Source organism: Chelonia mydas, chromosome 9 (genome assembly GCF_015237465.2).
Source record: "Chelonia mydas isolate rCheMyd1 chromosome 9, rCheMyd1.pri.v2, whole genome shotgun sequence".
In the NCBI taxonomy this organism is placed as follows: domain Eukaryota; kingdom Metazoa; phylum Chordata; order Testudines; family Cheloniidae; genus Chelonia; species Chelonia mydas.
Genome location: NC_057855.1, coordinates 44,271,275 through 44,286,010, shown reverse-complemented (window position 1 = coordinate 44,286,010; position 14,736 = coordinate 44,271,275). Strand labels below are relative to the sequence as shown.

The following is a 14,736-nucleotide window of genomic DNA, read 5'->3' as shown; positions in this document are numbered from 1 at the left end:
GAGAGATCCTTGCCCTGAAGAGCTTACAATCTGAGTATAAAACACTAGATAATATCCAGATACAGACAGACTGATGAGCACAAAGAAAGAATGAGACAATACAGTAGGACAAGCAGCGGTCTCAGGCAGCGCACCAGCAGCCTAACCAATGTCCAGTTTTTTTTGTAGGTATCATAACAAAGGAGACTTTTAAGGAGGATAATCAAAGGTAGCATATATGGCCCTCAGCACCACAGAATTTGAGCACCTAATAGTCATGAGTGGAGTTTATTCCCACAACACTTTTGTGATGTAGGGAAGTATTTATCCCTACATTTATATTGTATACCCCAATTTATATTGTGGATGGGGAACTGAGGCACAGAGTAGACTAAGTGACTTGCCCAAAGTCACACAGGGAGTCTGTGGCTCACCCAGGAATTAAACCTGAGTCTCATGAGTGCCAGTCCAGGGCCCTATCCATTAGACCATCCTTCCTGCCCTTATCATTGTTTATTTACTTGGTGAGTATGCTTGGTAAGCAGCTAATGACTTAAATCAGGCGCAGACAATACCGCTTGGACCTATGAGATACAAAAATTGGTGTTTAGGGACTAGTGTTCTGAAGTGCTGAGTGCAGACAACGCCAGTTAAAGCTGGTGGGAACTGCTGGTGCTCACCACCTCTGAAAATCCAGGCCCATCACGTATGTAAGGCTTTACCAAAGGAAGTGAGTTTGAAGGGAGATTTGAATGGACAGAAAGTGACCAACTGGCTCACAAGGAGAGGAAGAGAACTCCAGGCATTGGTAGTGGCATAAGAGAAGGATATAAATGGGGCTTCTGAATCGGGGAGGTGCAGATGGACCTGTGAGAGTAACACATCTTGTGCTGATCCAGTTCTGTCACTTTTGTGGTGGTTTGGTGATGAGGCCATCAAATTAAACGTCCCTTCGGACTACAGCCAGGATCTGGGTGGAGGAAGCCATACAGTCTTTGAACTTTATTTGACAGTGTTTCATGAGACATTAAAAAAATGTCTGCAGTGGGGCTGATTCTGATCTCAGTTACACCCATGGAGTACATAAAAACATAAAGAACGGCTATATTGGGTCCGAACAAAGGTCCATCTAGCCCAGTATCCTGTCCTCTGACAGTGGCAAATGCCAGGTGCCCCAGAGGAATGACAGACAGGTTATCATCAAGTGATCCATCCCCTGACACCCATTCCCAGCTTCTGGCAAACAGAGGCTAGGGACACCATCCCTGCCCATCCTGGCTAATAGCCATTGATGGACCTATCTGTGAATGTATCTAGTTCTTTTTTGAACCCTGTTATAGTCTTGGCCGTCACAACATCCTCGGGCAAAGAATTCCACAGGTAGACTGTGCGTTGTGTGAAGAAATACTTCCTTTTATTTGTTTTTAACCTGCTGCCTATTCATTTCATTTGGTGACCCCGAGTTCCTCTATTATGAAGGAGTAAATAACACTTTCTTATTTACCACCATCTGACCCATTATTCTGAAACTGCTGTTTGTTTTACAGCAGCAGTTTCATATGGGCTTCCTCTCCTACCTGGCTTCAGCTCTGTTTTAACCATGCAAGAATCACTGTAATTTAAAGGGACACTGTCAAATTGAAGGGTAAATCCCAGGTTCCAAGAGAGCGCCCATTAAATAATATGCCCTGAATTTTTTTTAATTTAAAAAAATGTGTCGGGGGTTTCTCTGCTCCCCTGCTGATGTCCCGAAGGGTCTTTTCAGGGAGGCAAAAATAGATGGGGCCAAAGAGCAACCCTCGCAGATGTTCCTCAGGCCCCCACCTTCCCCAGCACAACTTGTGCCTGCCTGATCAACAGCAGCACCACCATCACTGAAGGCATGTCTACACCTAAAAGTTCTTCACTGTAGACACCACAGTGACGGGAGAGGTCCTCCCACTGCTGTAGTGAATCCACCTCCCTGAGAGGTGGCAACTAGGTCGACAGAAGAATTCTTCCATCAACTGAGCGCTGTCTACACCGGGGGTTAGGCTGCGTCTCTCAGGGGTGTGGATTTTTCAGTGTACGTTTTCAGTGTAGACCAGCTCTGAGTTCCTCCTAGGATCTTCACAGTCTTAGAGAGTGGAAACATTTGTCTTGCACTGCCCCAGCCCCAGACTCCGGTTGCTCCCTTTGCAGGAGGCTGGAGGAAGAAGAGCAGGTCTCCTCATCTCCCCCTCACCCCCAAATTTTAATTGCTTCCTGGCCCCATCCAGGAATAAAGAAGGCTACCTGCTCCACCCTGTCTCCATTGCTCTCCAGCCACAAGCAGAGGTCTGGGAAGTAAAGAAGGGGTTCTCCCAGTCACCACCCTCCCTGGCTCCCGTTGCTCCATGCAGCAGTCCCAAGAAAAGGAGTCACCTTCCTGATCCTAAACTCAGAAATAGTAGCAGCTCTGCTGCTTTGTTACTGGCAGAAACCTCCACTTGGGCTGTGTTTACACTAGACTTTTGTGAGAGATTCCCCACCATTGCTGCCACCAGTTCCTCTCTGCCTGTTGGAGAGTTAGTGTAGTCGAGCCTCCCAGGGCTGCAGGCATTTCTAGCCCCTTGGCTCGGAGCAGGTCTAGATGACGTGGGGGTGGAAATGCAGGTGGCCACCAACACCCTGCCTACATTAGTACTCCCACCATTGCTGCCCTTGCAGGGAAACTTTTGTCCAATAGGCCTAGTCAGGGGGAGGTCTTGCTAGGCCAGTGGAAGAGCAAGCTTGTGAACTCTCTTCTCAGCCCCGAGTGAGCATGATGTCATCTTGCTGGTGGATGAGACAGGAAGCGAGACTAAACATCAGCAAAACAGTGACCTTGACTTACAAAATGGGCTGTCAAAGGCACAGAGTAGACGCCCTGAGGAAAACACTAACCTCTAAGTGTTGTCATTGCAACAGATTTAAAAAACATCAGACAGAAATACGATTTTCTAGTTGACATTTTAAATGTCCCTTTAAATCAAAAGGATGATTCAGTAAATAAAGCATCAGAACTGCTATGACGGATGCCTTTTGACTTTTGCTAATTACCATGACATTAGGGCCCCAATCCTGTTAATCTCCGTATCCACTGACTATGATGTGAGCAAGATTAGTCTTCAGGTGATTAGCTCAACAAATGGACAACCCTTTCTGAGCACAAGTGATTGCAAATAACCCTCATGCTTTGCTTTTTCTTGCCTCGCTGATTTAAAAGGGAAGTAGCACCCTGGTATTTAACATTGTTCTGATAAAGAATGAGTGCAGAAAAGATAAATAAAAGAAGATATTATGAATAATTCAAAGTAGTGTCCTCATTTTTTTTTCTGTTTAATGGCAATAGATTGGCCATTTTAACTTTATTGTTCTCCATTGTAGGGAGCGTTGTATAACTGCAATTGAAGGAGAAAGAGAAGTGAAACACAGTAAACCCGCCTTTATATGGCATCGTATTTAGATTTGTTTAAGTAATCAGGGCAGAATTTTCTGGGCAGACCTGTATCCTGTTGACATATGTAGACTGTTTACTAAAGTTGAAAAATTACAGGCATTGGTCACAGATATCTGGTTCCTGTTTTGCATTTACATGTGGTCAAGAGATTGGAGAAACGCAACTGACTAATGAACAGGGCTACATTAAAAATCAAAATACTGTGGTTGTTGTTACAGCTTTTGTTCTAAAAATGTCAGCAGTGTGCCATGACGCCACTCTAGAGGTCTATAGCTTCAGTGTTACCTTGTCTGTCCCAGGGCTATTGAATTTCTCTATTGGGCTATCACTGTCTATTAATACTAATACTTTCCACTTACAGTAGTGCTTTCCTCCAAAGATCTCAAAGCACTTTGCAAATACTGATTAACCCTCACAGCCTCCCCTGCTTTCTACCTCCCAAAGGGCAGGTAAGTATTATCCCCATTTTACAGATGGGAGAAACCGAGGTACAAAGAGGATGAGTGACTTGCCCAAGATTACTCATCAAGTCACTCATACGGCTGGGAAAGAACCTAGAACTCCTGACTCCCCAGCCTGTGGGCTAACCACTGAACTATGCTCAGTCTATTTATACATAGCCTATTAAGTGTAACGTACATATGCACACAAGTGCACAAAAGCGATGTCAGTAGGATGGTCTATATTTTGGGTCTAAAAGGCTCATGCGTGGGTGGAGAGCACTGTTAATTATACTGTGTGGTTGCATCTATTGACAGAAGGTTGCAGAAGTGTGTGGTGCATATAGGGAAAGCAAATCACACACAAGGAATGGAGAAAACTATAAATCTTCAACAGGTCAAAATGATTTGAACCAGGATTGCCTCCTCCCCATTGCTCCAAACCCTGCCATCTGGATTTTGCACCTTCACTTAAGCCTTAATTTAAAAGAAAAATCCCACAAAACATCAATTTCCACCTTCTTGGGGACACTGTAGTTCCCCAAGGCTAAGTGGGTACCCAGGGTAATCAGGAGGACCACCCTCAGCCACCTCTGCCCTTGGGGATAAGGTTGTTTTCTTTGTTTCTGCACAGCAGCAGCTTCTCTGACAGCTCCCTGACCACCTCTTAGCTGTTCTGTTGGGAGCAGAAAGGAAACCTGCTCCCAGCCCTTCTAACAGAGAGGTGTGATGCCTGCTGGGTACAGTGAGGGGGAGGGAGAGGCTGGCAGGGGCCCTAAGATCAATGCTCAGTGAGACTGGGTGACGAGGAGCTTTCTATCACAGCACAGAGGGGCAGCCGAGGCTCTGACAGCAACACGCAGATAAAACTACCAGCTGCTCATAGTCCTGTACATTGCGGTGAGATAAGGGGTAGGGCCTGGGACAGACTTGGAGGGCGAAGAGGCTGTTGTGGGGCTGGGACAATACCAAAAGAGAGACAAAAGCAACACATTGTGTTAACTTTTATACAGAACTGGAGTATTCTCCAGTCCAGCACCCATCAGTGTACAGTAGTGCTGCAGCAGGTTTGCAGGATGTAGCAGAATTTCTTCTAAAGGCCAGTGCCAGGACTGATATTGTCCGTTAAACATTCTAGTTTGGAACCGAGGGTATTACAGCGTTGTCAATTCTCAGGATTTTACCACAAGTCTCAGGATATTTGGTGTTTTACTTAAAGCCCCTTAAACTTTCATTTAAAAAAAAAGTGTCCTCAAGGTTTCAGAGTAAAGCCTGAAAACTGACCCTGACAGATCAAAAAAACAGAAGAAGAATAAAAATAGCCCAGAATTTTTTTTAAAATGTTCTGAGTTTGTAATGCTTGGGGTTTGCAATACTGGAATGCTGAAAACATCTATGGGCCATTCCACTCAGGCCATGGGGTAGCGGGGAAGAGAGAGAGGGATGAGAAGTAAAAATTGCCTTTTACTAAAATTAAATTACCTTTTGCTGTGTGGAGGTACTTTCCTAACAAGCACTCCTCTCCAGAGTAAATACCAGCTCCTATTATTCTAAAGGTAATTGGTTAATCTCAGGACACATTTGTGAGATTCATAGATTTTAAGGACAGAAAGGACCATTTTGATCATTTAGACTGACCTGCTGAATAATGCAGCCCATTTATAGATCCATCCTCATCATGATTAGAATGTAGTCCCACTAAGGCAGGGCAAACTTTTTGGCCTGACCACACATCGGGTTTCCAAAATTGTATGGAGAGCCAGTTAGGGGAGGCTGTGTCTCCCCATACAGCCAGGCGTGGCCCGACCCCCGCCTCCTATCTGACACTCTCCTCCCCCCCCCACCCGCCGCTTCTCACCCCCTGATGGCTCCCCTGGGACTCCTGCCCCATCCAACCCCACCTGTCCCCTGAAGGCCCCCCAAGGTCTCCTACCCCATCCACCACCCCCTGCTCCCTTTCCCCTGACCACTCCTGGACCCCCCACCCCTGCCTGCCCCTGGCCGCCCCATCCAACCCCCTCTTATTCCTGACTTACCCCCCGGGACCCTTGCCCCATCCAACCACACCTTCTCCCTGTCCCCTGGCCGCCCCTGGAACCCCTGCCCCTGATTGCCCCCTGCCGCCCCATCCAACCCCCCCCTCCTTCCTGATTGCCCCCCGGGACCCCTGCCCCATCCAACCCCCCTGTTCCCTGCCCTTTGACCACTCCGACCCCTATCCACACCCCTGCTCCCTGACCACCACCTCAAACTCCCCTGCCCTCTATCCCCCCACCCCCTTACCGCGCTGCCTGGAGCACCAGTGGCTGGCGACACTACAACCCCACCACCCAGAGCACCGGATCAGGCCGCGGCTCTGCAACTGCACTGCCTGGCCGCCCAGAGCGTTGCTCTGGCGCCAGCACACTGAGGCTGCGGGGAAGGGGGGACAGTGGGGGAGGGGCCGCAGGTTAGCCTCCTGGGCCAGGAGCTCAGGGCCCACGGGCCGTAGTTTGCCCACCTCTGCACTAAGGGTATAATACCATGAGCTTTCAGGCAGCACATGTTTGAAGCTCTTTGGGGCAGAGTCTGTCTTTTCGTTCTGTATTCGTACAGCGCCCAGCACAATGGTCCTGGTCCATAGCTGGGGCTCCTAGATGCAACCGTAATACAAATAAATAATATGAAAGCCAAAGATCTCTAACGGGTGTGACAAATCAAAGAAGTGTGTAGCGCTTTGATCATGTGTGCTGAATTGTAGCGTCCTGGAAGCAACAACTGAAACAATGTGTTTCCATTAGTCCATGTGCTGAAGGTGCTTTTTCACTAACCTGAAAAAGGCTGGCAGCTTCTAAGACTTTCTGTACGTTTTGCTTTGTGATCAGCACCTGGCTTGTGTAAGTGTAGTCCAACAGCATCTGCATGGTTGTTGCATCAACTCCTTGAATGATGATTTTTTCTTCATACTTCTCTTTTAAATCATTGCAGAACATGGCCCTGAAACAAGAGCTGTTCATTGGTTACCCAAGAAGGATCACACATTCTGAAAAAAATATAGCTACCAGGTTTGAACCTACCAGTATCAATATGTTCTATCAATGCAGGATCCTTCTGATTGCTTTGTATGTACACAATTAATATTGTAGCAAAACTACAAAGAAAATTCTTTGTCAATTATTTTCATACCATTGTAGTGCTAGATTTTAAAATATATATTTGTCTGGTTATTATACAATGGAGCCCAGTTCAGAGAATATCTGATGATAAAAGCATAGAGCTGCTAAAGGGTCACACTGTCTATTCAGTAAAATGAAACAAACAGTCTGCAGAAATAGACTGAAGCTTTTTTAAATAGACACTTGATTCAGGAGTAAACGTCTTAAAATAATGGCCTGCCAATGCATCAGAAGATTAAATGAAATGGACAGAATAGATCTGTTAAATCATAATGGTAATGATGATAATTCTTTATCTACGCTCACCAAAACACTTCACAAACATCAAGGGCTAAATTGTGCCTGGTGCAGAAGGAGGAGAGGACACAAGGAACTTCGTCATCTTCCATCCCTGGGAGAGGGACAGGCATCGAGTTAAAGAGCTGGGGAATGGAGGTGGGCCCATGGAACTAAGGAGGCAGGTTTGTCATTGGGCCAGTGAACTGGCCTCTGCACTAGAGGTGTGGACTCAGTGGGCAGCAGGTGTCAGGTGGGAGCCCCATTGATAGCTGCTGTAATCAGTCTCACTCTCCAGCACTAAACCCAGTCTCATTGATAACTCTGCCTCACTCTAACTTCCCATCATATAGTTCCAAACACATATACTGTTACCCCTCGGGGAGTAACAATCATGGAGTTTGTTGTGGAGTTGAGAAGTCTGTGTGTTTGGATATAAGGGTATGTGGACGGTAATGAATCTGAATTGTGGCTGGCTTGGCTGTTAATATTGCCTTAAATGGTAATTTCCTTAGGTCACTGATGTTGCTTTTGAAGGGAAAGACACTTGTACAATCTCAATCCTTAGAGTATTTTGTGAGGGATATAAGCCACAGAATTACCTAAGAGCCATCTAGATGCGCTTTGCTTCCTCATCGCTGTTTGATGATACATTTATCTTCCTTTAATTTTTTAATCCATCTTTTATTTTTGAGCCTCTCCTCCAGCAATTTTCTTCTGTAGGGTGAATTTACTACCAGTGAATGGTTTCTCACTCCCGTGTAATTCTGGTTTATGGACCTTAAATACCTGCTGATTATCCTGATCTTGATCACTGAGTTCAGATATCACTTAGAGGCCATGTGCCAGATTCCAAAGAAGATGCAGTAAGTAGAAGATATGAAGATGCAGTAAGATTAGAAGTACCAGAGCCTGCTTTTGCCTAGAGCCAGAGGAAAACATGCGTGAGTCTCAAATGTAATTCTATCTGCTGTTAACCCTGAATGCCAAATCTTTCTAGATTAGTGAGGGCTACATACAGTGCAATGTTAGGAGGACAGTGTGTCATGAGAAGTGAATAATTATCTTGCGGGCCAAAGTCTTCAAGCCAGAAAAGGTGTGTGTTTCCAGGGGCATAACGAACATAGATTATCTATCGCTCTGTAAAACCCTAGTGGAGACAAGGCGCTGTAGTTTTTAACCTCAAAGTACCTAGGTGAGGTGAGCCACAGGCAGGGCCTATGCTGTTGACCTCTCCTAGATACACTGCAGTAAAAGCGACTAGCACCTTGTCTCCACTGGGATTTTACAGCAAGGTAGCCAACCCATGTTAGTTATTCTGCTGTGTATGGCAGGGAAGACACAGCCTTTGAGCAGAAGGCTTGGGCAGATATGATATCGTAAGGAATGGCCGCGTTCTCATTTTCACTGCACCAACATGACAGCTATTTAGCATTTTTCTGTTCACTGATTTCTACTATGGTTCAATCTTTCTCCCATTGAAGTCAATGGCAAAACAGCCATTAATGTCAACAGGAGCGGGAATTAGGCTCTCATTACATCTATATTTTTCACTCTGTCATTCTACAGGAGGGTGCTGCACTCTGATGAGACTAAATCTGGAGTGTTCCAAGCAGGCAGGCAGGCAGGCATTTGAGAACAAAAGCACCCAGCACACACTACAGAGAGAGGAGTTCTGTACAAAAAGGTAAAGAATTAAGGGGCACATACTGCAAGTGTGGGCGGTGGAAATGCTTCTCATGTGAGTGAGAAACTGGCTGTTGTCCTTGGATGCAGCTGTTCTGTGCCCTCACTCCTTTATCTCATAGATCTGTGACTGCGGTCTTGTGGTAAGTGCATGGCCCTGATAGTCAGGGGAGACACAGCTCTGATCTCACGTACATCATCATAATGAAACTGGAGTAACTCAGTGGAGTTACAGTGGCTTTCCACTCCCATAGGTGAGTTCAGGATCTTGCTTTTGGATTCTTGCCCCAGCTGTGACACTGACTCACTGATCTTGGACAAGTTGCTGCACCTTTCTAATCTTTAAAATGGAGGTGATAATACTTCCCCCATCTGCCTCATGAGGGAGATGGGCAGGAGACTTGTTCACTGTGTGTGATGTGTGCTGAGACCCTGAGCTGAAAGGCACTGGGCAACACCACATCACTCCTCCCTGAAAGTCATGGCCGGAGGGGGAGGGGGCGGGGAGGAAGGGATGTAACATAAAGGAGTGCTGGCCTTTCCTACAGTACCCCTACTTTGGCCAGTCTCTTCCTGCTTGACTGACAGGAAGGGAGATATATTCCCAGGCAACTCTGCCTCCCCCTCACTTGCAGGGTCCATTGTAGCCCCAGGGCAGTAACTTCCACTGGGCCTGGGTAGGGGTGAAGAGAGGAAGTTCCGGATCTATAGATAGTTTGAGATTCCTGTCTGCTTTGGAGGTTCCAGCTGCGGAGCTCCTGCTCCTCACCCCCTTCCATGCCATCGTCTTCAGGCTCTTCAGCATGGGTCAGGCTGGTGCAGAACTCCCCTCTGCGGGATTGAAGGGCTAACTTATACCTCAGGATTTGCCTCATAATTACGTGGGGGGGGAGTGATTGTAGGTATTTGTATATCTGTGTGCATGTATAGATACCGCAGAGGTACATATGCAGGAGAAGCAGCACTTTCATTGATTGAGCACATGATTTAAAATCAGAACGCCTGGATTCTAACCCCCACCATGGTCCTGATTTTCTGTGTCCTTGGCCAAGTCACTTAACGCCAAATTTTCAGAAGTGGCCACTAAGGAGGGATGCCTCTCTTTTCTGGTGCCCAACCCAGTGAGCCATCAGAGGCCTGACTTCCAGAGGTGCTGAGCCCCTCTCAGAAGTAAATGGAGCCTTAGGACTAGTGACATGCTGTGACAGTTACAGGAAGGCATGCAGCAACTCACTTGCATGCCTGAGGCTGTCCAAAATGGCATCCTCCATGCGGCATGACCTCACGCGAATACAGTTCTACAAAATGGTGTCCTCCATGGGGGCCAGACAGAAACATCCTGCAGGCCACCAGCTAGAAAATGCACTCCTGACTGGGAATGCAGGGCATACCTGACAGACATGGACAGCACGCCACTGCTTCGGACTCAGATTGTCAAAAATGGGTGTCTAAAGTAAAGCTTCCAAGTCCAAATTTAGATATCCAGGAAATGGGAACTGCAGTCTGCCCAGCAATTTTGAATATCAAGCCACTTAGGTGCCTAAATTTGGATTTGCAAGTGTAAGATTAAGCACCCATGTTCAAAAACCTTGGCAATTTTTGGGCTCCCCCAACTACTGAGTGCTTCTGAAAATGTTGACCTTAACCTCTGTGGACCTCTTTCTTCACTACCACGTGCAAATCAGGTGTAAAATGCCACTCTTCTGGTTTGGTGCCCTCTTTGCATCATTAACTTTGCGCAGCAGTAGTGGAGAATTAAGGCATGTTTCACGATACAGGACTCCATCAGAAGCATTATGTTATGTATGCTCTTCGATAATAACTGAGGAAGGACTGAAGGTTGATACCTCTGCCTGGCCTCTGCTCAACTCCTGTTTAAAGTGTGAATTTAGTATTAATTATTTATATTATGTTAGCATCCAAAATGTGCTAGGCCTTGTACAGACCTAAAGATCCCAATTCAGCATGACAAATCAGTGAAATCCCAGCACAGGAATAATTCTGGGATCTATTTGTTCCCTGCAGACATTCAACATCCAATGAACCCTTGTGAGATACATCAACAAAGGCCTCATGGGCTTTTAGTTTCTTTGGGTATTTGTCGCTGCTCTTAACATGACAGCACCCGGTCAGTATCCACCCTCTTTTCATTGGGTCATCTTGTGAAATGTCCCAAAGGGGTGAGGGGGCATCATAGACCCAAGGGGCATTTCATCCTCCCAGAGTCCTTGGCCAACAGCAGGTGACTGGTTGACAGCAATCAGCTGTGTTCTATGCTGACAGCCGCTTGTGTTGCACTGGGGATCCCTCTGGCTGGAGGGATCTGTTGTCCGCCGATAACACATAATACTTCTTAACAGTTAACCATTTTTTCAGTTACATTATTTTAATTCATATTTTGATTCTTTGTTTATTTTCCCTTTTCCATATGGCACTACTGTGAGAAACACTGGGGCACTGCTTTTAGCTGCATAAGTTTCACATGTAAATATTATTTTGTATTAGCTTTAGTATCAGATCCCTAAAATAGCACTTCTGTTATGATCTCTGTGAGTAAAATTTACTAAGCCTCCATGAAACTGGCACTTCCTACTCATATCACAAATGATCGTAGATTTGTTTCCCTCCAGTTTCCATTTGTAGTCAGTCAAGAGGCCATCTCAACAGTTTAAAAAAAAAATTCCCAGTCATGCAAATGTGAAGGTCTAAATGATGATGGAAAAGGTGTGATACCCAATACTATGTTTCTCCACGGGTCTCAAATTTGTTTCTTTCAGTGAGTAGCGTAAAGTGGGCAGTTCACTGTGGTTTTAAAAGAACTAAAGGTGGAGTCTTTGATTTTTTAAAAATTCTTCCACACAGGGGGTTTCCATCTCTCAATTGATTTTACAGTAATCCTGGGAAAGACAGGATATAGGACACACATCTTCTTTCCTTCTCAGCGGGTTTACAGAATGTGTGCTCTACTGCATAGTAATAGTGGGGTGGGGGGAAAAGACAACTTCCAGAAATGAAGTCACACTAAAATAAAACTACCCCATGATCGCGGTGAATCTTCCTCTTTGCCTGATACATGGCCACATTCAATGAGGGGTAACCACCAACAATGGTCAGAATATATGGCTGATTTTATTCTTCCATCGCTTCACCTGCCAACTGTTTTCCTTCTGTCTGTCTGTCTCAAGTACACGTGACAAATGTTGATACATAAAAATCCAATGTTTGACACTGTTGCTTTCCTAATTTAAGGCTCCAACTATCAAAGGAGGTAAAGGAGTTAGGGGTCCAAAACCCACTGAAAGTCAGTAGGAGCTGGGCACCCAACGTTAGGCTCCTTAGAAATTCCCAGCCTAAATGTATTGAGTGAAAAATTATTTTGTTTTTAAAACTGCCTTACCTGAAATAATTGCTTGCTGCAGCAAGGACCACACGGTGGCAAGAGAATTCCATGCTGTCCACACACAGGATGACGTCTGTAAGAGAGTTTTCCAGCCTGAGGTTCTCCAGGCCATTCTGAAGCACCATAGAGAGCCCAGTGTCATCAAACTTAACCTTGTCACCACTTGAGACTTCCACAAGTTCCCCCATCTTCCTGGAACCCTCATTGTCCAAAGAGACCAAAGGTTCTTCAGAACTTTTCTCCACCATGTCCCCCATGTTTAAACCAGCACCGTGTCATTCCGTTGGGGCTTCGCTCTAAAAGAGTTCCTAAGCTTCAGATGAGTTACACTGCCGAAGTTAAGCGGATTTCCTGTCCAGGGCTCTCCGCTTATCTACAGCTGTCACACACACATAACAGGAAGCCTTGCACTTTCTCATCCTGTTAACACAAACAAAGGCTGTGGAGGGGGGAAGGTTCTGTGAATTTCAGGCAATATCGACATGCTTAGAAAAGACTTAAGATGCTTCTGAATGTGAGAAGATTACAAGTGATGGGGAAGACCTCTCTCCATCCTGAAACTGACCCTTTATTATTATCCGGATCTACTTATCCAAAATGAAAGATGCACTTTATGGATACCAGGTCCCATCCACTGGCAGTGAGTGCTGTCAGTGTGAAACTTCTGTTGTCAGACCTAAATTCTCACTTTTACAATTATACAATTTATCATTTTAAATGCTAATACCTGAGTTGCCATCTATAACATGTTTACTTTATACTCATATATTCAAAAATACCAGCTGATGGGTACTGCTGCCCCTCATTAGGTAATAGATGCTGTACATCAGCAATATTTCATTTTTAGTTTCAATGTGAAGAAGCATTTGAATAAACGAGATATATGGAGCTAGATCCTCAGTTGATATAAATTGGCATAGCTCTCTCAAAGTCAATGGACAGTGTCAAATAGCACATATCTGATGATCTTCAAGGTAAATTGTGTCTTATCTCTTTTTTTTTTCCCTTCAGCTATCTGAAAATGGGGTTGGGGGTGGAGAACTGCAGTTGTAGGGATAAGGAACTCTTTGAGGGAGAGCTAAGGTAGGTTATCTTAAATGGCTGCACTTAGGAGGGATTTTTAAACTATATCTAGAGTGTCTAAAGCAGTGGTCCCCACACTTTTCAGGGTCATGTCCCCCGCACCCGAACTGGGACTGGGAGCGGTTCCCGGGGGGGGGCACGGACAGGGGTAAGGGCGCTGAGGTTGGGGCCTCAGCTGGGAGTAGGTCTGGGCCCGGGAACAGAGCCATGGCCAAGTCAGGGGCCATGGCTGGGGGCGTGGGGCGTGCCGGGCACAGAGCTGGGAGCTGGGACCGTGGCTGGGAGCAGAGCCGGAGCAGAGCTTCGAGCAGAGTGGAGCTATGTGGCACTCCCTCCATGCCCCAAATGCTTTTTTTAGCATTTTTATAAATCTAAATAAATCAATGGAACTGGGCGGACTGAAGAGCTGGCCCATAAAGCACAAAAAAATCTCAATAAAGGGTTACCCCCAGTATTTTTACACTTTGTAGATTCCTCACTTTACATTTTGCTATTATGAAGCTGTGGGGCTGGGCCATGGAATAGCTGTTTAGTTTCATTGTGGTACAATCTTTAAATTCTTATTCAGCTGTCCTCCTTCACTGTAGACTCATACCCTTGGATAAGAGACACTTAACTCAAATCTCTGAAGAATGATGATAAATCTACAAAAGGAAGTAAAGAAAAGAATTGGAACTTGTAGATTCTATTCCCAACCCTACCACTAACATGCCATTAGATCTTGAGCAAGTTAGTTAACCTGTCTGTGCCTCAGTTTCTCCATCGGTAACATGAGTATAATACCTAACTTTCATGGCTGTTGAAGCTTAATATTTTGCAAAGTACTTGAAGAGTTTACACACACATATTGTTGTTTCATTGTGTTCCCTCATCTGCCTATACTCACCTATTGTCTCCTGGTTTATACCCAGATTACAAGCTCCTTGGGGCAGGGACCATCTTTTGGTTCTGTGTTTGTACAGCAGCTAGCACAGGGGGGTCCTGGTCCATGACTGGGGCTCACACGTGCTATGGTGATACCAATAATTGTATATATAGATACACACACACAGTGTTATTATTTCACTATAAATAGTGGTATTGGTTTCAAATCATCATTTATTAAAGGACTGCCAAAAGAACTGCCCCTCAACCCCTCCAAAAGTAAGTATTCACACTACACTATCTTCTAAGTACATAGAAACCCCAAGTATTTTTTCCTTTTCAGAGTCACACAGGAGATAATACACTGGCAGCTTTACTGAGGGTCCATAGTAC

General features: G+C 45.5%; 1 protein-coding gene across 4 annotated transcripts in view; it reads right to left on the bottom strand.

Moving 5' to 3' along the window:
• The window catches only part of KLHL6 (kelch like family member 6), a 31,779-nt gene extending 18,969 nt beyond the window's left edge, over positions 1–12,810 (bottom strand). For 2 of the 4 annotated variants that reach the window (XM_043522532.1, XM_043522533.1), the window contains exons 1-2: positions 12,394–12,726; positions 6,690–6,867 (exon numbers count right to left, since the gene is read on the bottom strand). In XM_043522532.1, coding sequence (XP_043378467.1) covers positions 6,690–6,867; positions 12,394–12,653 — 438 coding nt within the window. In that variant the 5' untranslated portion in view covers positions 12,654–12,726. Of the gene's footprint in view, positions 1–6,689; positions 6,868–12,393 lie in introns of all 4 variants that reach the window. The other 2 variants (XM_007064547.4, XM_037909093.2) reach the window with 2 other exon arrangements.
• Between the last annotated feature and the right edge of the window lie 1,926 nt (positions 12,811–14,736).